Raw genomic sequence first — 23579 nt, forward strand, 5'->3', positions numbered from 1 at the left:
CCGCCCAGCGCCCCCGGACCCATGCGCCGAGGGCTGAGCGCCCCCCGCCCGGAGCCCCCGGACCCATGCGCCGAGGGCTGAGCGCCCCCCGCCCGGAGCCCGCGGACCCCCGCGCCGAGGGCTGAGCGCCCCCCGCCCGGAGCCCGCGGACCCCCGCGCCGAGGGCTGAGCGCCCCCCGCCCGGAGCCCGCGGACCCCCGCGCCGAGGGCTGAGCGCCCCCCGCCCGGAGCCCCCGGACCCATGCGCCGAGGGCTGAGCGCCCCCCGCCCGGAGCCCGCGGACCCCCGCGCCGAGGGCTGAGCGCCCCCCCGCCCGGAGCCCCCGGACCCCCGCGCCGAGGGCTGAGCGCCCCCCGCCCGGAGCCCCCGGAGCCCCGCGCCGAGGGCTGAGCGCCCCCCGCCCGGAGCCCCCGGACCCCCGCGCCGAGGGCTGAGCGCCCCCCGCCCGGAGCCCGCGGACCCCCGCACCGAGGGCTGAGCGCCCCCCGCCCGGAGCCCCCGGAGCCCCGCGCCGAGGGCTGAGCGCCCCCCGCCCGGAGCCCCCGGACCCCCGCGCCGAGGGCTGAGCGCCCCCCGCCCGGAGCCCGCGGACCCCCGCACCGAGGGCTGAGCGCCCCCCGCCCGGAGCCCGCGGACCTCCGCGCCGAGGGCTGAGCGCCTGTGCGGAGGGCAGCGCCGGACCCCGCCGCTCCCGCCGTGCCGAGTCGCAGCGATAAAGGCAGCGCAGCCCCCTCCGCTCTGCTCTGTCCTTGCGTCGGGGGCACCGGGCAGGGCAGGGACGGGGGAACCTGCCCCCACCCCGGGAGGGCTCGGGGGTCCGGGGCCGGCAGCAGGGGCCGGCAGCCTGCGGGTCCCAGCAGAATGCCTGCTCGTAGGGGCGTGGAAGGATCGTGGGGGGCAATGGGGCGCCCATGGGAGAACACGGGGGGGCAATAGGGCCACCTGCAGGATCACACGGTGGTGCAGTGAGGGCACACGGGATGCAATGGAGGGCAACGGGAGCGCACAGGGATGAAAGGGGGGCACCCCTTGGTGAATATGGGATTGCAGGGGGGACACCCAGGGTTGCACATTGGGGTGCAATGGGGGCACTAAGGGGCCCACCCGGGGGTGCAGTGCAGCACCCATGGCTGCCCCGTGGCATGCGATGGGGACACCCATGGGCGCACCTGGGGGTGCAGTGGGGGCACCCACAGCTGTCCTATGGGGTGCAGTGGGGGCACCCATGGCTGCCCCAAGGGGTGCAGTGCGGGCAGCCCTGGGCGCACCCGGGCTGCAGCCGCATCGCCCGCTCCCCGGCTCCCCGGCTCCGCGCACGCGCGCTGCGGCCGGGGCTAAGGCGCCCCCTGGGGGCGCGCGGCGGCTCTGCAGGAGCCCGCCCCGCCCCCGCGGGGCCTCGTCACGTGACGCTGGCGGTGGCGTTCCGGGTTCCCCGGGCGATCGGCGGTGACGTCACGGGCTCGGCGCGATGGAGGCGGCGGTGAGCGGGGCGCGGCGACGGCGACGGGCCCGGGACGCCGGGACGCCGGGGGGCCGGGACGCCGGGGGGCCGGGGCCGCACCGCGCCGCTGCGGGACGAGGGCCCATCCCGACGGCCCGCCCCGGGCCCCTCCCGCGGCCGGGCCCAGGCGCAGGTCCCGGCCGTTGGGGCCCCTCCCGCGGGTCTGGCCCGTCCCCAGTCCCGAGCACTTCGGGCGAGGGGTCCCGTCCCGGGGGCCTGTCCTGGGCCATCCCCGGTCGCTGGGGCCCGTCCCCGGGGCCGTGGGGGTCTGTCCTGGGAGCTGTCGTGGCCCCATGCCGGGGGCAGCTGGGGTGATGCAGCTTGTCCGGGGCCCATCCCTGGGGCAGTCTGGTGGGTCGTGGCCCGCGTAGCATGGATGGGTCAGGGCTGTGTCCCAGGGACCCCCTTAGCACCCGTGTGCTACCCCGGTGCTGGTCTCGCAGGTGACGGCGGGGCAGCTGCGCGAGCAGGGCAACGCGCTGTTTCAGGCGGGGGACCACGCCGCAGCCCTCGCCGCCTACACGCAGGCGCTGAGCCTCTGTGACGCCGAGTCGGAGCGAGCCGTGCTGCACCGCAACCGCGCTGCCTGTTACCTGAAGCTGGTGAGAGCGGGGGCGGGAGGGCGTCACCGTGCGCCCTGCAAGAACTGACCTGTCCAGGCCAGCCTGTCAGGGCGTGTTGCTGGCGCACTGTCCTGGCTGCTGCAGCCTCTGCCAGCCAGGCGCATGTGCGGGGAGCCCCCGTCAGTCCCTCTGCAGGGTGATGTCCAGCGGGTGCTTATCTCCACTCTTTGGCCGCAGGGGGCCAACCAGGACCTTGCTGGTGTCAGAGCTGTCAGGAGGGCCCTGAGCCTGGTTGGCATGTTGCATTGGCTCCCTAGCTCAGTGCTGCATGGTACTGTCCTGTCCCTCCCTGCAAGACATGTAACTCTCTATGCCAGCTGGTAGCACAATAGAGTGACCAGGGTGGCCAAATGGCACATCTCCTTGAACTAATGCTGCAGAAACAGATATTTTCTAGAGCCCTTGGGACCCATCCTTCTTCCTGTGTTGGCCACCTGACATGCTTCCTCTGCTCATCTCTTTTCCTGGCCTGTCTGATGCTGTCCCACTTCTCTGTGGGTTGTCCAAGCCTGGGCAGGACACTACTGTCCATGTCAAAGGTGCATAGATGCTCTGCATTGGGTCTATTCCCCAGACAGCTGCAGTGTCTCTAGTCTGCTAGCATGGAACCATCTCTGAAAGAAGTGGGAAGCATGGATGGACAGGGAGCAACATCACAGTGGGCACTCAAAGGGCCTCGGGGGGGTAGGGGCATGTGGCTTCTCAGGAACCCTTGTGAAGTCTATGTTCCTGTGAAGAGCAAGATGCCATATCATACTGCTTCATTGTCCTCAGTGACTGGTTCCATCCTCAAACCACCATGGTCATTTCCCTACACTCTAAAGAGCCTGGTGCTGACTTTGCCCTCAAGCTGGGGTGAATGTGACCTGTATGTCTATCTCTGGGCAGTGGGGCAGGCCATTTCCTTCTCACTGTTTTTTTCTCTGTAGGAAGACTACGCTAAGGCAGAAGCTGATGCATCTAAAGGTACTGTCAGAGTATGGCTAGTAGGAGACTGGTCTCTGTGCGCTGCGTGCCTGTTGAGGCAGAGTGGAGCAGTCCAAGGGATCTGTGATACATCTCTTGCTTGTCTTGCTCAGCCATTGAAGCTGACGGACGGGACATGAAGGCACTGTTCCGCCGAAGCCAGGCGCTGCAGAAGCTGGGCCGTTTAGACCAGGCTATCAGTGACTTGCAGAGGTGTGTGAGCCTGGAGCCCAAGAACAAGGCCTTTCAGGAGGCGCTGCGCACCCTGGGGAGCAGCGTGCATGAGAAGGTGAGCCGGGAAGACTATCAGTAGGGCTGGCTGTGGGCTGCTGTTGTGAACTCCTGCAGGTGCAGTCTGTTCAGGGGAATGGTGAGGGCTGAGCTGCTGTTTCTGATCTCTTAGATGAAGACAATGTCCTGCACAGACTCTAAGGTGGACCAGATGTTTCAGATCTTACTGGATCCTGAAGAAAAGGATGCAGACAAGAAGCAAAAGGTCTGAACTCTAGGGAGCAGGGAGAGATGTTGCTTGAATTGAAGGCAAGGAGGAGAAGAATTACCCTTCCTGGCTCAATGCTGCTGGCGGATCTGTGCTGCCCTGTGGTGGTAGAACATGCTCTGCAAGGGTTGGGTGTGGAAGGCGGGTGCTTGTGGCTGCCCTGGTGGTCTGGCAGGTTCCTGTGGGAGAGGTTACCTGCTCACAGTGGGCCACATTCTGCAGCTAACCTGCCCCAGTCAGTGGGTTGGTGCCCCAAACATGACTCTGCTCTCCTAGGCTGCGCAGAACCTGATTGTGCTGGCACGGGAGGAGGCCGGAGCAGAGAAAATATTCCAAAGTGATGGTGTGCGGCTGCTGACACGGCTCCTTGACACGGCCAAAGCTGACATGATGCTCGCAGCCCTGCGCACCCTGGTGGGGTTGTGCTCCGGGCATCGCTCCCGGGTAGGTCATGTCATAGTTTCTCTTGTATGATGGGGCCTGGCCCAGGGTGACTGGTATCTGGGCTGCTGTGAAGTGTCAGACAGGGGAGCGTGGCTGGCCTCTGCCTATGGCTCACTGCAGCCCAGCTGAGCAGTGGAGCCTTCAGCTGTCACCCCGCCAGGCCCAAGCTTGCGGGAGCCTTGTTGTGACATGGAACCACCTGGAGATGGTGCTGGGGAGTGCTAAGGCTTTCCTGAAGTCTCCAGCAGACAGCTGTGCTTGTGCTTGCAGACCATGGCCATCTTGTCGGAATTGGGTGCCCCTCGTCTCTCAGCAGTGCTAGGTGTGGAGCATGAACAGGTGTCCCTGGCTGCCTGCAACCTGCTGCAGGTGATGTTTGATTCCCTGAAGGAAGGGATGCAGAAGGACTTCCGTGGAAAGGAGGATGCAGTGGTGCTGGGTGAGTGCTTGCCTGCCCCAGCTGGCTAATGTGGCAGTGGGGAGGTGCTGAGCTGTAGTGGGCTGTGGGTTCTTCTCCATCTGCCTGGCTTGACGCTGCTCCCTGCTGCTGAGCCAAGGACTCAGATCCATGATTAATATAGCCTTGAGCTGGGAGCTGGGATCCCTGCTTATGGCAGCATCTCCTGCCAGCCTTGCTGTAATGCGGGTGAGGCCCCTGTGCAGTGCACTGACTACTGGGCACTGTTTCTCCTGGAAGATTCCTCCAAGGATCTGAAGCTGCTGATCAAGCACCTCCTGGAGCTGCTAGCCCTGGAAGGGGCTTCAGCGCATGGACGGGACAATGCCCTCAACCTGCTCATCAAAGTGGTGCCCAGGAAGTCACCAAAAGAGACCAATAACAGCCTGAGCCTCTGGGTGATTGATCAGGGTGAGTGAAGCACAGCCTGCAGTGTCCCACTAGGGTGTCTCAGCCCTCTGTTTCGGGGTGATATGTGCCTTGGCTCTGCAGGTGCCAGGGTCCTGTGCACCCTCTTTTGCTCCTTACCACGGTGTCTGACCTGCATGTCCTCCTAGGCCTGAAGAAGATCCTGGAGGTGGGAAGCACAGTGTGTGGGGCTCAGGACAGCCTGCCCGTGACGGAGAACAGCCGAATGAGTGCATCTGTCCTGCTGAGCAAGCTCTACAGTGACCTGAAATGTGATGCTGAGAGGGAGAACTTCCACCACTTATGCGAGGAATATGTGAAGTGAGCCAGCACCTCCCTGGGGGCAGGAGGGGGCTTTGATTTTTCTGAAGCCAGCAGCCTTCTGAGTGCCCCAGGTGTGTGCTGCACACACCCTGCCTCTCCTGGAAGCAGCAGCACTTCTATCCCCAGGCCCTTTTGTGCTTAGCTATACGAATAGATGGGCAGACCCACCAGGGGCTTGCTGTGCTGGGGATCCAGCAGGGCAGGGCTGCCTGTGGCTGGAGGCAGTAGACAGGCTAAGCTTTTTCTCTTCTGGTGTTCTTCTCCTGCAGGAGCTGGTTTGAGGGGCATGAGCTGGCTGGAAAGCTGCGGGCCATACAGACAGTGTCATGCCTGCTGCAGGGCCCCTCAGAGGCTGGGAACAGGGTGCTGGAGCTGGAGGGGATCATGGATGGTGTGCTGTCTCTCTGCGCCTCTGTCTGTGAGGCCCATCAGCTGGTAGCTGTGGAGGCGCTGATCCACGCTGCCGACAAGGCCAAGCGTGCCTCCTTCATCACTGCCAACGGTGTCAGTCTACTCAAAGAGATATACAAGCACAGCGAGAGGGACAGCATCCGCATCCGTGCACTGGTGGTGAGTGCAATAGGAGCATGGCAGGACGGAGAGGAGTAGTTGTGCTTGGATGCTGGATGATGCTCTGTTGGGCTGTGACTGCAAGGTCCACAGGTCCACAGCACTGTCTCGTCCCTAGTGTGGGGCTGTCACAGGCACAGTGGTGTGGCTGTTCCTGCTCTAACACCCTGTTCTTGGCTGCAGGGTCTCTGCAAACTGGGGTCTGCCGGAGGCACCGACTTCAGCATGAAGCAGTTTGCTGAGGGCTCCACGATGAAATTGGCCAAGCAGTGCCGCAAGTGAGTGCTGCAGACAGCAGAGTCTGTCGGGGAGATTGGGGCAGGTGCCCTGCAGTGTGGCCTCACTGTGACCCTCTCCCAGATGGCTGTGTAATGAGACGATTGATGCGGGCACAAGGCGCTGGGCTGTGGAGGGCCTGGCCTACCTCACTTTTGATGCAGATGTTAAGGAGGAGTTTGTGGAGGACAAGGCAGCAATGCAGGCCATGTTCCACCTGGCCAAGGTGAGTGTGGCAGGGCTGTAGCGAGGGACCACTGGTGAGCACAGTGGTACTGGGAAAATGTGCTCAAGTGCCCTTCTTGCTGGAAAGGGTTGGGAGGTCACACTGTGGGACTGTGACTGGTTGTGTGGAAGGACTGATGCCCCATGGTGCTGAGGAGGCTCAAGCCATTGCTTATCCTCTGTGTGTCATGGGTGTGATGAGTGTCCTATTATCCCCACAGTCGGAGGACAGGAGTGTGCTCTATGCAGTAGCCTCTACACTAGTGAACTGCACCAACAGCTATGACCATGAGGAGCCAGACCCCCAAATGCTGGAGCTGGCCAAGTATGCCAAACAGCACATTCCAGAGCAGCACCCTAAGGTGAGGAGGGCATGGGTTGTTCTCAGGAGGTACCAGGGAGCCCTAACCTTGGAGGAGAGTGCATGGGTGGGACAGAGCCCAGTGTCCCAGGTAGGGATAGCGTGTTTGGATGAACAGTCTGGGGGGCCTTCATCAGTGGGGTTGGAGGCCTTGCAGTGAGTGGCTACATGTTGGGTGTCAAGCAGCGGTGGCGAGTTGGGTTGTAAGTCTGAACTGAGCAGCGACCCTGTCTCTGGGGCAGGACAAGCCAGACTTTGTGAAGCGGCGGGTGCAGAAGCTGCTGGCAGCTGGTGTAGTGTCAGCTCTTGCCTGCATGGTGAAGAGTGAGAATCCAGCACTAACCAGCTCCTGCCGGGAGCTGATCTCCAGGTATGGCCATGCATGGCAGGCGATTGGTGGGGTGAGAGATGGGCTTTGAGGCTGGTGTTTTGCCTGCAAGCCTGGGTTTCTGTGGTGGCTGGATGGGGGAATACAAGCTTCTGGATGTAGAAAGGTGGTAGTCAAGAGCTGGTGCACTGCAAAGCAGCCTGGGCCTGATGCTGGTGTTCAGGTGGCACTGGGACCCACAGTCCCTGAGGGACAACTGTAGCAAATCCCTGACTCCAGCTACTCCCGCATTGTCTATAGGGTGTTCCTGGCCCTGGTGGAGGAGGCGGAGGACCGTGGTGGTGTGGTTGCACAAGGAGGAGGCAAGGTGAGATGATAGACTGTGGTGCAATGCCCCACACAGAGGGGCGCAGGGAAGGGCTGGGGTTGCTGAGACTGGCTACCCATGGTACCAGTGGTCAGGGACTGTGACTGTGGTTTGGCTCCCTTGTATGTGAGACCTGGGAAAGCTGGGGCTGCTGTGACCTGGCTGCTGCATCTCTGCAGGCTCTCATTCCCCTGTCCCTGGAGGGCACTGAAGTGGGGCAGACCAAGGCTGCGCAGGCCCTGGCAAAGATCACCATCACGTCCAACCCTGAGATGGCGTTTCCTGGAGAACGGGTCAGTGCAGCCACTGTGGGCTGGGAGGGCAAGTCTGCCATGCAGAGGCCTGTTGTGGGGAGTCAGGGCAGTGTGTAGGGGTTTGCATGGGGACAGCAGCTAGGAAAGGACTAATGCAAGGGCTCATCACCCTTGTGTGCCCAAACTGCTGTTGGAGACTTGCTGAAGCTAGAGTGTGCGCCTGCTCCTGGAAGGCATCAGCCTGAGCAGGGCGAGCAGTGGCTACCCAGGCAGGAAGTGCCAAGGCTACTGTACACAAGACCCAGGAGACAGTGGGTTTCAGCTCTTCCTCCTTGCCTGTCTGGAAGGAGCTTGGCAACCCTGGAGTTAAAGGCCACAAGACTATTTAGCTGATAATTTGCACTGTTTGAACTTCCAGCGTGAGTTTGACTGGCCTTCTCTGGAGAGATGGAGCGACCTCCACTGCTCATTTGCCTAGGGCCTGGTCGTGGGAAAGCCTCTGCCATATGCTGTGCTCAAAGTGTGCTCGCTCCCTGTGCGAGGACAAGATGCCTGGGCCCTGCCTTGTGGGCTGGGAATGGAGTCTCTGCCCCCTTGTTCAGGGTGTGAGCTCTGCATTGCTGCCTTCACAGATCTACGAGGTTGTCCGGCCCCTTGTAAGCCTTCTGCACCTTCAGCGCACAGGTCTGGAGAACTTTGAGGGTCTGATGGCATTAACCAACCTGGCCGGCATCAGCGAGAGGCTGCGGTAGGGGCTGTGAGGCTGCTGCAGCGCTGGGCTAGGTTGGGAAGGGAAAAGGGCCATGATCCTGCCTGGCTTGGAGGCGTGCTTTCCTGGCCAGTATGAATGGTGGGGGAACGCTGGAGTGGGGGTGCATATGTGTCTTGCTGCAGGCAGAAAATCCTGAAGGAGAAGGCTGTACCCATGATTGAGGGCTACATGTTTGAGGAGCACGAGCTGATCAGGCTGGCTGCGACGGAGTGCATGTGCAACATGGCCATGAGCAAGGAGGTGAGGGCAAGACCAGCCTGGACTGTGCTGGGTGCCTGTGCTGGGCTCCCAGTGACTCTAGCACTCTTCTCACTGGTAGGTGCAGGAGCTGTTCCTGGCCGAGGGCAGTGACCGGCTGAAGCTGATGGTCTTGTACAGCGGGGAAGAGGATGAGAAGCTGCGGCGTGCAGCCTCGGGGACCTTGGCCATGCTGACAGCGCTGCACCCCCCCATCTGCAAGAGGATCCCCCAGGTGGTGAGTGCCTGGCAGCAGGGGAGACCGTTTCTCTAGGGCAGAACAGGGCTCCCTGGGTAGAGGAGGAAGGGCTGGGAGGAGAGCAGGGGAGCTGGCTCTGCTGCCACTGCAGGCTCAGCCAGGCCTCGCTCTCCCCCTCGGCAGACAGCACACTGGCTAGAGATCCTGCAGGCCCTGCTCCTGAGCCCCAACATGGAGCTGCAGCACCGTGGGGCCGTGGTAGTGATGAACATGATGGCAGCGGAGCGAGAGGTGGCCGAGCAGCTCATCGCCAGCGAGATGCTGGAGATCCTCTCCGTGCTCGCCAAGGAAAAGGACAAGCCACGTGTAGCCCAGGCGGCCAAGGAGAGCCTGGCGCAGGCTCTGGCTTACGGCCTTATCAAGCCCAACCCCAACCAGGAGTGAGGTCCTGGGCTCTGCTCTGGGACAGCCCTGCACATGCTGCTCTGGGCTTGTGCCCACCACGCTGCTCGGGGCTTGCTGGCACCCCTCGGTGCAGGACTCCCCACCGAGAGACCACACGCTGTGGCCACGGCTGAGCTCAGCTCCCACGTCTGCATCGGGGCGAGGTCTGCCCGGGGCCCCTGACGCCTCCCCTGGGCCGGGCTGCTGAGGCCAGGGGAAGGTTGGGGCTTGCTGTCCGTCGGGGCTGTACGTGCACCGCCGTGTGCCTTAACCGGGGGTGGGGGGCAGGGAGGCGCGGGAGACCTGGGCGACCTCGGTAACACGGGGCGGGTGGGTGGACAGAGCCCGGCGACACCGCACTAAAGCTGCTCTCGAACCCGCTATGTTGGTTCTGTGTGCGCGTCGGCGCCGCCCCGCCGGGGCGGTCCCGGGGCGGTGCTGCCCGCCGGGGCGGTCCCGGGCCGCCCCATCCCGCTGCCGGAGCCGCCGCGCCATGGCTGCGCCGCGCCGCGCGTGGCTCGTCTTCGGCTTCAGCACCGAGGAGGCGGCGGGGGGCCCGGAGCCGGGCCCGGAGCCGCGGCGCCTGGACTCGGGCCCCGAGGGCATCCGCCGCGTGTGGCCGGCCTGGAGCTACGTGGTCCTGGAGACCGGTGAGCGCCGCCGCGGGCCTCCCGCCGCCACCGGGGCCCGCGGCCTCCCCCCGCCCCCCGGGGCGGTGCTGCGCCGGTGAGCCCGGTGCCCAGTCGTTCGCCTCCGCTCCCCGCGCGCCGGCCCTGCCCGGGCGCCTGGTGCTGCCCTCCGACCCGGTATCCCAACGTCCCGGCCCTGCCCGGTGCTGCCCCCTATCCCGGTATCACAGGGTTCCGCCTCTGCACCCCCCCCCCCCCCCGCCCGGTGCCCCGAGCTCCCGGTGCCGGCTCTGCCCCCCACCCCCGGTGCCCCGAGGTCCCGGTGCCCCGAGCTCCCGGTGCCGGCTCTGCCCCCCCCCTTGCCCCGAGCTCCCGGTGCCGGCTCTGCCCCCCACCCCCGGTGCCCCGAGGTCCCGGTGCCCCGAGCTCCCGGTGCCGGCTCTCCCCCCCCCCCTTGCCCCGAGCTCCCGGTGCCGGCTCTGCCCCCCACCCCCGGTGCCCCGAGGTCCCGGTGCCGGCTCTCCCCCCCCCTTGCCCCGAGCTCCCGGTGCCGGCTCTGCCCCCCACCCCCGGTGCCCCGAGGTCCCGGTGCCGGCTCCGCCCCCGCGCGGTGCGGCCCTCGCCCCGGTCCTCCCTGCGGTGCTCCCGAGCGCGGTTCGGCCCGGATCCTCGCCCCACCCCGGCGCGTGCGGCCGGCAGCGGCGGCGCTGACTGCCGGTGCCGGTGCAGGCACGGGCGCGCTGGAGGTGCGCGGCGGCGGCGGCGCGGGGCGGCGGCTGCCGGCGGGGTGCACCGAGGCGCTGCCGTCGGAGACGCACGTGGTGCTGCGGCGGGCGGCGGCGGCCGAGGCCTGGCCGCGGGCGGCGGCGCTGCGGGGGGAGCTGCGGGGAGCCCCGGCCTGGCGGCGAGCGCTGCCGCCGGCCCCCGGGCCCGGCGCCGGCCCCGCGCCGCCGCCGCTGCCGCTGCTGCCCGGCGGGTTCGCGGCGCCGCGGCCGCCCTTCTTCGTGCCGCTGCCGCCTGCCCTGCGCGCCCAGCGCCTGGCGCTGGGCCACGAGCACGTCCTGGTGCTGGGCGCCGCCGGGGAGACCTACGCGTGGGGCAGCGGCAGGTGAGCGCAGCCGGGGGGTGAAGGGGAGGATGTGGGGTACAGGCTGGGTGGGGCACTGGAGGGACTGGGGCATGTGGAGGGTGTGTGGGTCTGGGCGAGCTATAGGGCGCAGGGGGTGCGGGGGGGGGGGCCCAGGGTGGGCTAAGGAGTGCAGGGAGCAGGTAGCAGGCTGCAGCATCCCAGGGGCTGTGGGTGCACTGGGTGAGCTGGATGTTTTTTTTTGTTGTTTGTTTGTTTGTTTTGTTTTGTTTTTTTTTGGGGGGGGGGTTATGCCCACAACACCCCCCCCCCCCCAAAAAAAATGTCTCTGTGCTCCTCCCTGCAGGCACGGGCAGCTGGGGCATGGCGTGCTGGAGCCAGAGCCGGAGCCGCGGCTGGTGGAGGCACTGGCCGGCGTGCCGATGCGGGAGCTGGCAGCAGGCGGATGGCATTCGGCCAGCGTCAGCGGTGAGGGCCGGCAGGGAGGCGCGTGGGCGAGCAGTGCCCGGCCTCTGCTGCCACCGTGGGGCTGAGCTGCACGAGGGTCTTCTGCTGAGGCTCTCCCACTGCAGAGACTGGTGATCTCTACATGTGGGGCTGGAACGAGTCCGGCCAGCTGGCCCTGCCCTCCAAAGCGCTGGCAGAAGAGCGGGCGCAGGCTGAGAGCACTGGTGCAGGTGCGGCGCTGTTTTTTGCGGGGGGGGGGGGGGGGGGAGCACCACAAAGGTACCCGCGGATCAGCGCTGGCTCAGGCTGGGCCCCGACTGAGCGCTGTGGCCCGGCTGCTTTGCAGGAGACGCTGAGCTGGCACCTCACCGGGAGCAGCCGGGTGCCGACTTCATTTCCATCCAGGCCTTCCCAGCTTTGCTGGATTTCCCCCAGGACCTGGAGGTCAGCAAGATCAGCTGTGGCTCCCGGCACACAGCCGCTGTCACACGTGAGTGCCGGCTCCGGGTGCAGACGGCGTGGGGCGTGCAGCAGCAAACACGGTGCATTGGCATGCCGGCGCAACAGCGCGCCAGCGCAGCACCGAGCGGCAGCTGGGCCGCCGCTGCGCGCGTGGCCTCCCCCCACAAGCTCTGCTGGGCAGGGCTGAAGCCCGCGAGCAGGGAGGGAAGACACTGGCTGATCACTGTTGTCTCGTTTTCAGGAGGCGGCGAGCTCTACACCTGGGGCTGGGGTAAGTGACACCATTGCTCAGCGACTGTAGAGCGCCTTCTAGGACACTTTCTGCTTGAGCGGGGGGGGAGTTGAACTAGATCATCCCCAGAGGTCCCTTCCAACCTCAACCCTTCTGTGATTTTTGTTTTACCTGCTACTTACCATTAGTGCAATTATTTATATTATATGGATTTTTTTTTTAATTTTATCACTTTTTATTATTGTAGAATATTTTCACTGGCTGCAGCTATTTAGGCTGCTCTTACATCTCAGTCCACTTGTCAAAGCCACGGGGAAACTGCTATATTACATAGGTGGAAGACTCAATGCCTCCATCACAGAATGCTTTTTTTCCTCCAGGTAAATATGGACAGCTGGGCCATGGAGACAACGCCAGTTCTGACCAGCAGCAGCGTGTAGACTACCTCACTGCCCAGGGGCTGCATGCTGAGGATGTAGTCTGTGGGCCCTGGACCACCTATGTGTGCGTACTGGAGCCGTGAGGCTGCTGCTCCTGGGAAGCAGCCCATACAGTGACTGCTGCAGGCACAAGGGTGGAAGATGACAGTGCCGTGCTGCCCTGCTGTCACAAGCAGCCCTAGTGGCTGCTCTGCCCTCTTCACTATGAGGCTGAACAGTCTTCACAGAGGGCGATGACAGAGCTGGGTCTAGCACCACACTGAACTCACAACAGGGGGGAAAATGGTCCCTGACTCAGCCTCTACGCTACTGCTGAAGAACACAGAGGGAAGAAATTAGTTTATTTATTATATTTCCTTTTTCATAACACAGTTGTAGTAATACTTCATGTTCCATAGAGAAGGTTGTTTCAGTCTTCCTCTGACAACTCTGGGCAGAGGCCAGATTTAATGCATGGAGGCTGAAGAGCCACCCTTGTTCTCTCCCACTAAGAGGGACAGGGCCACCTCAGAGCAGCCTTCAGGCACCCCAACATATCGACACAAACAACAGCAGTTATATACACAGATATGCATTATTCCCATAAACAGTATATACATTTACAGAGCAAGGGGACAGAATCCAGGGAATAAATAAACAGCAGTGGTGGACTGTAGTGATAACATGGTGCAAATTAGTCTTGATGATCAGGGACAGACACACACACATATATATACAGAGCTTCGTTAACAAAGGTGCAAACAGGCTGCCCCCAGCTGTGCCCAGAATAGTACCAGAGAAGCAGGAAGCTTGCTATTCCTCGCTGGAGCAGAGAGCAGGGGAGGAGAGCTCGGAGCCTTGTGTAGTATGGAAAACGTGCTGGAGCTGTAACAAGCTGCCCCTTCTCAAGGAGGGGAAAAGCAGCCTTATCCACTAGCAAGAGGAGCTCAGGTATTCTGTACCACCAGCTCCAGTGCATCCAGAGCTTGGGGATAGCTGATAGGACACTGCTCCCTCTGTCCTCTCCAAGCACATAAGGGCAGCATGCCGCGCTCAGGCTAGCCCTTGAGGCTTGCTTTCTAGGGAGTACCCTGCTATCCCCTCCAGGGACCCCCAGGCTCAGAGTGGGGGAGGGCAGGAGGAAGCCATTTGACTCGGTCCCAAGTCCAGCCCCTCATGCACCTACCAGCACGCTGGGCACAGTAAAGCCCGTTTAAAAAAAAAATAAGAAAAAAGAAACCTTAGCTAACACCAGTCCCTGTTACAAACAGGTCTACTGTGCCCTTGGGAAGATCATGGGGAAAGAACTACAACAATATGGAAAAAAAAAAAAAAAAAGAACTGGGATAAGACATGCCGAGGCCAACTCCCCCCCCCCCCCCCAAATATGCCTTATCTGTCCCACAGCATGCTCAGAAAGGTAGAGGCCCCATGACCTAGCACCAGCACTCACCCCAGCCCAGCTGCAGAACATCCCTCTGCAGCAGAAGCCAGCATCCACTGCTGTGCTACCCCAACAAGACACTGTATTCAAACTTTTAATTTCAAATATTTGCAAGAGTTCTCCCAAATAAAAGCAGTTTTTTAAAAAAGTGTCCCTTTCATACCCTATCCTGGCAGGTAGCTACATCCCCCAACCCTGCAGAAGCCAGGCTTGTAGAGTAACACCTGGGCCCTAGTTAAAAGGTAAGCCTACAGCACTGCATGCTTTGGGTCTGGGCACAGACAGCTGTGATTGCACTCTGCCAGAACAGCAACTCACTATGACTACAAACAGCTGGAACCTCGCACAGGTAATGCCTCAGCAGTAGGTGTTGGCAGTGGTGGTGGAGTTCAGGATGCGGGAGCTAGTGTCACACCTGGAAGCCTTTGAAAGTTCGCGCTGTGAAAACAAGAAGTGGAAGATGGGGATGAAGTGACTGAAGCCAGCAAGGGCAGAGACTGCTTCAAAGCTTTGTGGGGAAGCTGCAGCTGTTCCAGGCCAAGGAGGAGAGCAGCCAGGCTGCTCCTGCTATTTTGTTTATGCTCCCACATGCTTCAGGAGAGGGCAGGGAAGTGATGGCTTGGAATAGCCAGGAGAGGGCAATCAGAACCCCTAAGCCTCCCAGAGTCAGAGTATCTGCCACCCAAACAGCCCTATGGTGAGAACCAGATCCCTTCCTTCTGCAGCTGGCAGCTTTCACTCTGTCATGAGCTAGAGCGTGTTTCCCAGGCTCAGAGGCCGGGCTCACACTGTAGAGGTGTAAAGGGCAGAGATGCAGGATTTGGTCTGTGGTAGAGCAGCAGGGAGCTAATGGACAGAGCCTTGTGCTCACATACTGCATGTCCTGTAGCTCAAGGACAGCCATGTCTAGGGCTAGGGAACATTTGAAAGGAATCAGCCTCCAGCTGAGCAGAGCATGCTGGGCTCACAAACCATCACCTTCACTCCCTAGAGGCATCCATGAGCATCAGATCAAAGCCTGGCTGCCTAGAAGTCCTCAACAGGCCCTAAACGCACAGTGCAGTCCATGCATGAGCTTGAACTGCCAAGAAGGGACACACAACTTTCTACTGTCAAAAAAAGTATCAAAGCCTTGGCTTAGCCAGTCCTAATGGAAGGGCAGAGACCACTAATACAGACCTCCAGCTAGCCAGTGATGAGGAAAGCCCTGTCCATCAGCAAAGCACCCTTCAGCATCACCCAAGCACATAGAGTCACACAGCCTTGCTTCTCAGTGGAGGTGAACAACAACTGCAAATGGGTGAAAACTACCTGGCCTTTGATCACCCAATATGCTTCAAACAGGTCAGCAGAAAAGATGGGACAGACCCAAGGGTGCCTGCACAGGCTGAGCTCAGAGCAGAGTTCTCCTGTACAAGTATGCACCCGATGCATTCACACAGGCAGCAGGGCAAGGCTTCCAGCTCCTGGGCAGTCAGAAGAACTTCCCCCCTTCTCCCACTGACCGAGTTAGGACAGTGACAGAACGCTGCTCCTGCCAGCTGCCCAGGCCACTATCCTGCAGCCCAGAGAGGTCATGGTGTCACCCCTGCAAGACATGATGCATCAAGTGACTTGGACCTCATAGAGGACTTTGCCTGAGCAGCTGGAAACAGATCTGTCTCAAGAGATCAGCTGCATCAGTGCAGCCAGGCTATTCCAGGAGACCTGGCACCAGTAATACCAACACTTCTGGCTAGGTATGGCACAGAGATGCCCCAGATAGACATAAGCAAAAGAGAACAAACTGCCCTATATCCCACTGAACTGCTCAGGACCTTCACCTGATGTGAGCAGTACTTGCTTTGCCTCAGCCACCAGCCTCACTGATAAGTTCTTGATGAGGAACCAATAGATCTGGTACCATGGGCACTAGCAGGAACAGCTGTTCTGTGCAGGGACACCACAAGCCCCACGCACAGCTGTAGCCTTTTGGGGGTGCTCTGGGAGGAAAGGGGAGTAAGCCCTTCTTGTGCTGCCCAGTGGGGAGGAGGTGCGTTTAGAAGAGGTGAATTACCGCAAACTCAGAATAGGTGCTGGCAACAGAATTAATGCTGTAGTTACGCTGGGCAGGGGCTGTGGGGGTGCACCCACCGCTCAGGGTGGTTCCATTCAGCTGAGACATGTTCTCCTTGTTCCGTTCCTTGTGTCCTGGTCGAGGAGGTTTCGTAGCCACACGGCTAGGGGTCCGAGCAGCCTGGCCAAACTATGGGAACAAGCACCAGTTACACTAGATGTACAAACTGGAACTACAGCAGAAATAGAAAATGAAGCCAGCATAGCTCTCCTAGTTCTGTTCAAGTTCCAGAAATCCCTCCACGGGCTAGGGCCCAGTTCTGATCCAGGATACTGGTAGTGCCACATCTGCATTTTGAAGACCTCCCCAAGCTGCAGACTTGGCACAGAGGAACAGAAGTAAACTAAAAGTCAGAGCTGGAGGGAGATTTCCTGAATTATGCTATTATCCTCCCTTTCTCCCTGACAACACTGGTCCCAGAAACACCGTGCAAGCAACATGGCAGCCCAGCACAGCAAGCAGTTGACAAAGTGACTTCTGCATCCCAGGAGTTTGGCAGGTGAGGTGGGATAAAGAGCAGAGCCCTGGCTGCTGTGCTACTCTGTGTCCCAGCTCACTTTTTCTCCTCCCCAACCCACCTTGGTGGAGAGAGGTTCCCAGATAGAGTTCCTCACCTTCCCTCCAGAGGGTGGTAGCCGAGATGTTGGTGAGTGGTACAGAGTTCCCCCAAAAGCTGAACGGACCGTGCTGTTGGGTGTGGCACTGGAGATGGAAGTGCCATTGAGCTGAGGGAAAAACAGAACACTAGGAACAAGGGAGGGGAGCCGCTGGCTGTACCATGCCAAGGACACCAAGGTGGAATACCTGCTGTACAGAAACTCCAAGGACATGCAGCTAGGCCCCAGAACACCAGTGTGGCAAGTTTAGGTGTCCCCACAGAGAACTAAAGTGTCCATAGCCCAGTTCCTATCCCTACTTCCATTACATTGCCACAATGGCCCTGAACTCTCCCTGCATGTGTGTGTGCAATCCTGAGGACAAAGTGAGACAGCATCGTTTCCCCTGGAGCGCTGCCCAGCAACAGCACTGTCCAACTCCTAGCAGGGTCCAGGCCAAGCACTAACGGCTCAGCCTGCCTGTGCTGCTCAATATAGACAATTTACCTTCCTTACTTTGCCAGGTGTGTGAGGGCCAAGCACCCGACGCTTGATGGGTGTCCGTGGGGCACTGCCATACATCATCTCTGCCTCAATCTGGCGGCTCTTCTTCAGGTGCTGCATGAGAGAGCTGCACTTACAAAACGGGACACAAGACCAGCACAGAGCCAGCCACAAACTACTGAAGTGTTCATTTGGCACTCAAAGCCAGGATAAGGCCTCTGCTAGCAGCCAGTCTGTGGTACAGTTAAGTATACATATTTCACTGTAGATTTGCAGGTATCTAGAACCAAAATGCAGCCCTGGCACAACTGGGGCCAAGAAAGAGGCTCAACACACAAACAATCAACAGCAATGGAAACTAGTCTCACTAGCTAAGAAAGGCTATTTCATATGGAACCATTTATGGGCAGAGTGAGAAGATGCCACATTCCTTACAGAGCTCCTGGTAGCAGCTGATTGGGAATCTGCAGTTGGGACACTTCTCCCCACTCAGACCTGGGCCACCTTCTACTGTGGAGTCAAGGCAGAGGGCTCCCCCAGGCCAGGAGGCAGCATGTTCAGCTTTGCACTCACCCTCTCCTGCTTCTCCTTCTCTTTCTCTAGACGATACAGCTGCCACTGCTCTGTCACATACTCCATGAAATGCTGCCCCTTCACTAGGAAGGCCTCCTCATGTTCCTGCTCCCAGGCCTGGACCCTGCTCTCCAGCTCCTCCTGCAACTGGATCAGGAGATAAGGCAGCACGTGACACAGCTGCTGCCAGCACCTCTCAGAGATGCCACCCTCCTGAATACAAGCATCTCCGCAGCCCAAAGATACCCTTAAGTGCTGCACTTCTCCTTTGTCAGCATTAGGTAGTCCTATCAGGGACCACAGCTTCCTCCTCTCCAGGGCCGAGCCTACCTTGGAAAGAGTCTTCTGCAGTTTTGCTCGCTGCTTCTCTTCTTTCAGCAGGTTCCCTCCACGGTTGGCAAAGCGACTAGGATCAGTTGCTTTCCTCTGGCATACAGAAAGGAAGTCAAGAGAGAACCAAGTGCACAGCCCTGTCTCAGAGCCCAACGTACACTCCATAGAGCGTACAGACCTGGAAAAAGTCATCAGTTCTGTGCTAGGCTTCTGCATGGCAAACTCCTCATCTCAGATTGCACCAGTGCTCCAGGTACAGCACACTGCACCCCATTACCTCATCAATCCACTATGGTTTCATAGTGCCTTCCTGGTCTTTCCCAGCACTGCTTCACACTCTGCAGTGGAAGCGTGCACACCCTGATCTCCTATCATCAAACTTGTGTGAGGCAGAACATGTTCCTGCCTAGACAATACCTCTAGCTCCAGAAACAGCTTCCAGTTTTCCTCCCATTTTTGGACAGCCTCAAACAGATCCTTGTGTGTCTCATAGTAATGCTTCACCTTCCCCACCTCAGCATCATGGAGCTGGAGCAAGGTCTCTGTGTAATCCTCTGGAGAGATACAACAGCATATTCACAGAGGGGCAACCAGAATTCCCACCCCTCTGCAAGCAGCAGAGTAGTCCCTTTCAGCAGCTGGCCTGCTGACAGGGAATCTGCATCTCCCGAAGAAGAGGACAATGAACAAGAGTCAGCACGCACCATCGTAATAGGGGCTGAACACATCTCTCTGCTCCTGGCTATAGAAGCATTTGTCCCAGTATTCAGCCAGCTCCACCCTGATTGCTTGAATCACAGCCTTCATGTTCTGCAGCTTCAGCTCCTCCAGACGGTCCACTTCCAATTGCAGCTGCCAACAAGAACAGAGCATAGATTCAGAGAAGGCAGCATGAGGAGAAGAGGCGCAGAACGGGATTATTATTTATACTTTACTACTGGAAGCTACTCCTCCACTCTAGCTGAAAAAACAGAAATATGAACCCAGAGCTGTTGCCCCCTGCTACCCCTCTCCAACAGGATAGGATGTTTCTTACAGCTTTCCTGGTTTTAGCTCTAGATCCGGTCATGTGCACTGAAAAAGCTTCTCTTTCCTCCACAGGAATCTGCAGCCTTTCCCAAAGTGCAACAATTCTGGAGCGCAGTTCTGCACACACAGCTTCATTCAAGGATCGTCGGGCTTCAAGCTACAGCAGGGAAAGCATAGAGTCAGCATAAGAGTATCCATGAGGGACACAAGTAGGTTGTTTGCTCCACTATGACCAGCAAAGCCACTTGCTTGCGTGCCAAGATCCCCTTCCAAAGCTGCTGTATGCTTAAGCTTGCTGAAAACAGAGCAATTATGCTTTGCACTCTGTGTTACATGTGCTGCTAAGTGCTGCCAGGACCCACTGACAGTCTCCACAGCCCTATATTTCACAGCAGGTAACACTGCCTCAGAGTACCCACATACCTGCTGTAGCAGATCTTGGAGGGCAGCTATGTTGTCTGTGGACAAACAGAAGGCTTCTTCATCCTCACACACCACATCCCGCTCAAAGCTAGTATCTGGAGTGTGGTCCAGCTCCTCCATACAAAGGATGATTTGCCGCTTGGTGCTGACAAACTCTTCTCGCCTTCTCTCCTAGGGGTGAAGTGTGGCATTAGAAGCCAGAGAGCACCCTGCCATACCACCTTCAGTGACATCCTCAGTCCCTCTTCACCTACCTTCTCCGTAGTCAGAGAGGCTAAGTGGCGCCTGTAGCGATCCAGCTCCTCCAGGCTAGGCACAGCATTGCTATCAATACAGAATGGAGTTGTGCAAAGAATGTCACACAGGTCTCGATCTTGTTCTTGTAGGGTTTTCAATTCCTGTTTCCTATCCCTCTTCTGCTTTAGCATCACTTCCACACGGGTACGCAAATCCTTCTCCAGCTGCAGAATAGTACTTTCCTCCTCTACCTAGAAGAGTCCAGAAATCAGCACTCTGCTCCTTAACTCTTGTAGGCTTAGTGCGTATAGCTAGAGCTTCTTAAATGAAGGGTTGAGACATAAGCCCTAATTTTGAACAGTATGCTCCCAGGGCACGTGCAAGTACATCAATAATACACAAAACAAGGTGCTGCAAGATACCAGACCTTGCAACCATCTCTCAACACCTGCGCTGCAAGAAACCACAAGACCTTTGACTCTACCAAGCTTCAGGAAGAGCAACTTTCAACGGGAATTTGTTCTGTGAGCTCAGGCCTCACCAAGGCACCTGGGCAGAGGCCAGGCAGTAGAAGTCTGAGGAGCAAGGCAACATCTTACCTCAAAGGGGTCCAGCTGGAGCTCCCTACAAAGGGTGTCAAGCTCCTTCCGACACAGGGCAATGCTTTTCAACAGACGTTCCTTCAAGTTCTCCTCCTCTGCAACCATCATGTCTAGGAGGCTCTGCAGCACAGGGTTGGTCAGAGAGGCAGGCCAGGGGGATAGGGCATGAGAGGGGAATACACAGGGATGTGGTTCAGCAGGCCTCAACTGAAGAGCTACTGAGAACCAAGCAAAAAAAGGGAGGAAGCAGCAGAGAGAGGTGAGTGCCTGGAAGGCAAGGCAGCTCAGGGCCAGGGCAGAAGTGTAGGGGCAGCCCCGGGTACTGCTGACACAAGCAGAGACCTCCCAGTGCTCCTGCTAGACCTTAACGGGCTGCTCCCCACAGCCCAGAACCAGGGGTCCCAGGAGAGCCCCAATGGCGAGGGAAGGGGCACAGGGCTCACCGACAGGTCGGGGCCGCCTCTGCTCGGCCCGGGGCTCCTCACCTTGATGTGCTTCTTGACAACATCGGTGCGCTCCAGGCGCTGCTCCTCGGGGATGCCGATCTCCTCCCAGATGTCCCGCAGCGCCGCCAGGGCCCGGTTCAGGCAGGACACGGCCTCGGCCGCCAGCGCCTCACTGCGGGCACCGGGAGCCCAGCGGGCATCAGCGGCCGCGGGTCCCCCCCGCCCGGCGGGCCCCCCGCTGCGGCCCCCCAAGCCCGGCGGGCCCCCGAGCCCCCGGCCCGGCCCCCCTGCCCGGCGGGCCCCCCAAGCCCCCGGCCCGGCCCGGCCCCCCCGCCCGGCGGCCCCCCAAGCCCCCGGCCCGGCCCGGCGGGCCCCCCCGCCCGGCGGCCCCCCAAGCCCCCGGCCCGGACCCCCGCCCGGCGGCCCCCCAAGCCCCCGGCCCGGCCCCCCCGCCCGGCGGCCCCCCAAGCCCCCGGCCCGGCCCGGCCCCTCACCTCTTCCTCATCGCGGCCGCTCCTCGCGGCCCCGCTCCGGCACTGCCGATTCAAACTCGCCTCCCAGAGACGCTAATTGGCTGCCAGGAGCGACTGCGTCACGGCTGGCCCCGCCTACAACCGCCACTGCGGCCCCGCCCCAGCCGCGCCCCACGGGCGAGTTCTCCTTTCCTTCGGGCTGCTCTCCCAGCCGGCGTCCACGGCGGCCGGTCCCGCCCCAAGCGCAGCACCAGCCAATGGCAGCGGAATGTTCTACTCGCTTTCACCCAATCAGCAAGGCGGCGAGCCCTACCGGAAGAAACGTAAGCGCGCCCTGACGCGAGGTGCTGGGCGCGCGCTCAGAATTTGACAAGAACCACGTGACCTCGTGCCGGCGCGCGTGCGCACTGCAGCCTGCCCAGCCCGCAGCGGCGAGGCGGGGGCGACAGTGCGCATGCGCCGGGACACCCCCGCCCCCCACCCCGGGCAGCAACCCCCTGCCCCACACGGGGCGCGGGCAGGGAACCTCCGCCCCCCACCCCGGGCAGCAACCCCCTGCCCCACACGGGGCGCGGGCAGGGAACCTCCGCCCCCCACCCCGGGCAGCAACCCCCTGCCCCACACGGGGCGCGGGCAGGGAACCTCCGCCCCCCACCCCGGGGAGGAACCCCCTGCCCCACACGGGGCGCGGGCAGGGAACCTCCGCCCCCCACCCCGGGCAGCAACCCCCTGCCCCACACGGGGCGCGGGCAGGGAACCTCCGCCCCCCACCCCGGGCAGCAACCCCCTGCCCCACACGGGGCGCGGGCAGGGAACCTCCGCCCCCCACCCCGGGCAGCAACCCCCTGCCCCACACGGGGCGCGGGCAGGGAACCTCCGCCCCCCACCCCGGGCAGCAACCCCCTGCCCCACACGGGGCGCGGGCAGGGAACCTCCGCCCCCCACCCCGGGCAGCAACCCCCTGCCCCACACGGGGCGCGGGCAGGGAACCTCCGCCCCCCACCCCGGGCAGCAACCCCCTGCCCCACACGGGGCGCGGGCAGGGAACCTCCGCCCCCCACCCCGGGCAGCAACCCCCTGCCCCACACGGGGCGCGGGCAGGGAACCTCCGCCCCCCACCCCGGGCAGCAACCCCCTGCCCCACACGGGGCGCGGGCAGGGAACCTCCGCCCCCCACCCCGGGGAGGAACCCCCTGCCCCACACGGGGCGCGGGAAGGGAACCTCCGCCCCCCACCCCGGGCAGCAACCCCCTGCCCCACACGGGGCGCGGGCAGGGAACCTCCGCCCCCCACCCCGGGCAGCAACCCCCTGCCCCACACGGGGCGCGGGCAGGGAACCTCCGCCCCCCACCCCGGGCAGCAACCCCCTGCCCCACACGGGGCGCGGGCAGGGAACCTCCGCCCCCCACCCCGGGGAGGAACCCCCTGCCCCACACGGGGCGCGGGAAGGGAACCTCCGCCCCCCACCCCGGGCAGCAACCCCCTGCCCCACACGGGGCGCGGGCAGGGAACCTCCGCCCCCCACCCCGGGGAGCAACCCCCTGCCCCACACGGGACGCGGGAAGGGAACCTCCGCCCCCCACCCCGGGCAGCAACCCCTGCCCCACACGGGGCGCGGGCAGGGAACCTCCGCCCCCCACCCCGGGGAGGAACCCCCTGCCCCACACGGGGCGCGGGAAGGGAACCTCCGCCCCCCACCCCGGGGAGGAACCCCCTGCCCCACACGGGGCGCGGGAAGGGAACCTCCGCCCCCCACCCCGGGCAGCAACCCCCTGCCCCACACGGGGCGCGGGCAGGGAACCTCCGCCCCCCACCCCGGGGAGGAACCCCCTGCCCCACACGGGGCGCGGGCAGGGAACCTCCGCCCCCCACCCCGGGCAGCAACCCCCTGCCCCACACGGGGCGCGGGCAGGGAACCTCCGCCCCCCACCCCGGGGAGGAACCCCCTGCCCCACACGGGGCGCGGGAAGGGAACCTCCGCCCCCCACCCCGGGCAGCAACCCCCTGCCCCACACGGGGCGCGGGAAGGGAACCTCCGCCCCCCACCCCAGGCAGCAACCCCCTGCCCCACACGGGACGCGGGAAGGGAACCTCCGCCCCCCACCCCGGGCAGCAACCCCCTGCCCCACACAGGGCATCGTGTCCCCCTCAGACAGGACACCCCCTGCTTACAGACTGCCCCCCGGGCCTGGCCCCCTCCATCCTGCTGCCCTCAGGGCTGTGTCCTGGCTCGGCCCCCAAGCCCGGGGGCTCTGCCGCAGAGCCAAGCCAC

The 23579-nt window shown here is 61.9% G+C and overlaps 3 protein-coding genes across 6 annotated transcripts; 2 read left to right on the plus strand and 1 right to left on the minus strand.

Moving 5' to 3' along the window:
* The first annotated feature begins 1434 nt into the window (after nt 1–1434).
* Nucleotides 1435–9636, plus strand: UNC45A (unc-45 myosin chaperone A). 2 transcript variants are annotated; one of them, XM_062583465.1, is made up of 20 exons: nt 1435–1480; nt 1945–2103; nt 3054–3090; nt 3204–3379; nt 3494–3586; nt 3866–4033; nt 4304–4472; nt 4731–4901; nt 5048–5219; nt 5492–5792; nt 5976–6070; nt 6153–6294; nt 6515–6655; nt 6897–7024; nt 7283–7349; nt 7529–7642; nt 8236–8351; nt 8498–8615; nt 8695–8850; nt 8995–9636. In XM_062583465.1, exons 1-20 carry the CDS (start codon nt 1469–1471, stop codon nt 9253–9255), a joined length of 2796 nt encoding a protein of 931 aa, XP_062439449.1. In that variant the 5' UTR covers nt 1435–1468; the 3' UTR covers nt 9256–9636. The 2 variants fall into 2 exon arrangements, with proteins under 2 accessions (XP_062439449.1, XP_062439450.1); XM_062583466.1 differs by having other exon boundaries at nt 1459–1480; nt 1990–2103.
* A 104-nt stretch (nt 9637–9740) lies between these two features.
* On the plus strand, nt 9741–12919 carry RCCD1 (RCC1 domain containing 1). The gene is made up of 7 exons (XM_062583404.1): nt 9741–9905; nt 10614–10992; nt 11318–11439; nt 11544–11648; nt 11765–11908; nt 12122–12151; nt 12493–12919. Exons 1-7 carry the CDS (start codon nt 9749–9751, stop codon nt 12633–12635), a joined length of 1080 nt encoding a protein of 359 aa, XP_062439388.1. The 5' UTR covers nt 9741–9748; the 3' UTR covers nt 12636–12919.
* PRC1 (protein regulator of cytokinesis 1) lies at nt 12886–23560 on the minus strand. 3 transcript variants are annotated; one of them, XM_062583402.1, is made up of 15 exons: nt 23480–23560; nt 21329–21616; nt 20874–21006; nt 20386–20508; nt 19804–20037; nt 19550–19720; nt 19134–19283; nt 18802–18949; nt 18515–18651; nt 18095–18190; nt 17765–17911; nt 17204–17305; nt 16706–16816; nt 16032–16220; nt 12886–14413 (listed from the first exon to the last, which is right to left on the minus strand). In XM_062583402.1, exons 2-15 carry the CDS (start codon nt 21337–21339, stop codon nt 14333–14335), a joined length of 1833 nt encoding a protein of 610 aa, XP_062439386.1. In that variant the 5' UTR covers nt 21340–21616; nt 23480–23560; the 3' UTR covers nt 12886–14332. The 3 variants fall into 3 exon arrangements, with proteins under 3 accessions (XP_062439386.1, XP_062439385.1, XP_062439387.1); XM_062583401.1 differs by having other exon boundaries at nt 17195–17305; XM_062583403.1 differs by having other exon boundaries at nt 14317–14413; nt 16109–16220; nt 17195–17305.
* Between the last annotated feature and the right edge of the window lie 19 nt (nt 23561–23579).

The sequence above is a fragment of the Rhea pennata genome, chromosome 10 (genome assembly GCF_028389875.1).
Source record: "Rhea pennata isolate bPtePen1 chromosome 10, bPtePen1.pri, whole genome shotgun sequence".
Taxonomy (NCBI): domain Eukaryota; kingdom Metazoa; phylum Chordata; class Aves; order Rheiformes; family Rheidae; genus Rhea; species Rhea pennata.

What these genes read in the sequence shown, in the direction of transcription:
- UNC45A (XM_062583465.1), top strand. An exon ending in GGAGCAGCGTGCATGAGAAG is followed by an intron (nt 3,380 to 3,493) that starts GTGAGCCGGGAA and finishes CTGATCTCTTAG; the next exon opens with ATGAAGACAATGTCCTGCAC. An exon ending in ATGCAGACAAGAAGCAAAAG is followed by an intron (nt 3,587 to 3,865) that starts GTCTGAACTCTA and finishes CTGCTCTCCTAG; the next exon opens with GCTGCGCAGAACCTGATTGT.
- RCCD1 (XM_062583404.1), top strand. Translation starts at nt 9,749, where the DNA reads ATGGCTGCGCCGCGCCGCGCGTGGCTCGTCTTCGGCTTCAGCACCGAG. An exon ending in GCATTCGGCCAGCGTCAGCG is followed by an intron (nt 11,440 to 11,543) that starts GTGAGGGCCGGC and finishes CTCCCACTGCAG; the next exon opens with AGACTGGTGATCTCTACATG. An exon ending in GCTCTACACCTGGGGCTGGG is followed by an intron (nt 12,152 to 12,492) that starts GTAAGTGACACC and finishes TTTTTCCTCCAG; the next exon opens with GTAAATATGGACAGCTGGGC.
- PRC1 (XM_062583401.1), bottom strand. An exon ending in TCCAGCTGGACCCCTTTGAG is followed by an intron (nt 20,038 to 20,385) that starts GTAAGATGTTGC and finishes GGACTCTTCTAG; the next exon opens with GTAGAGGAGGAAAGTACTAT. An exon ending in TCCAAGATCTGCTACAGCAG is followed by an intron (nt 19,284 to 19,549) that starts GTATGTGGGTAC and finishes TCCCTGCTGTAG; the next exon opens with CTTGAAGCCCGACGATCCTT.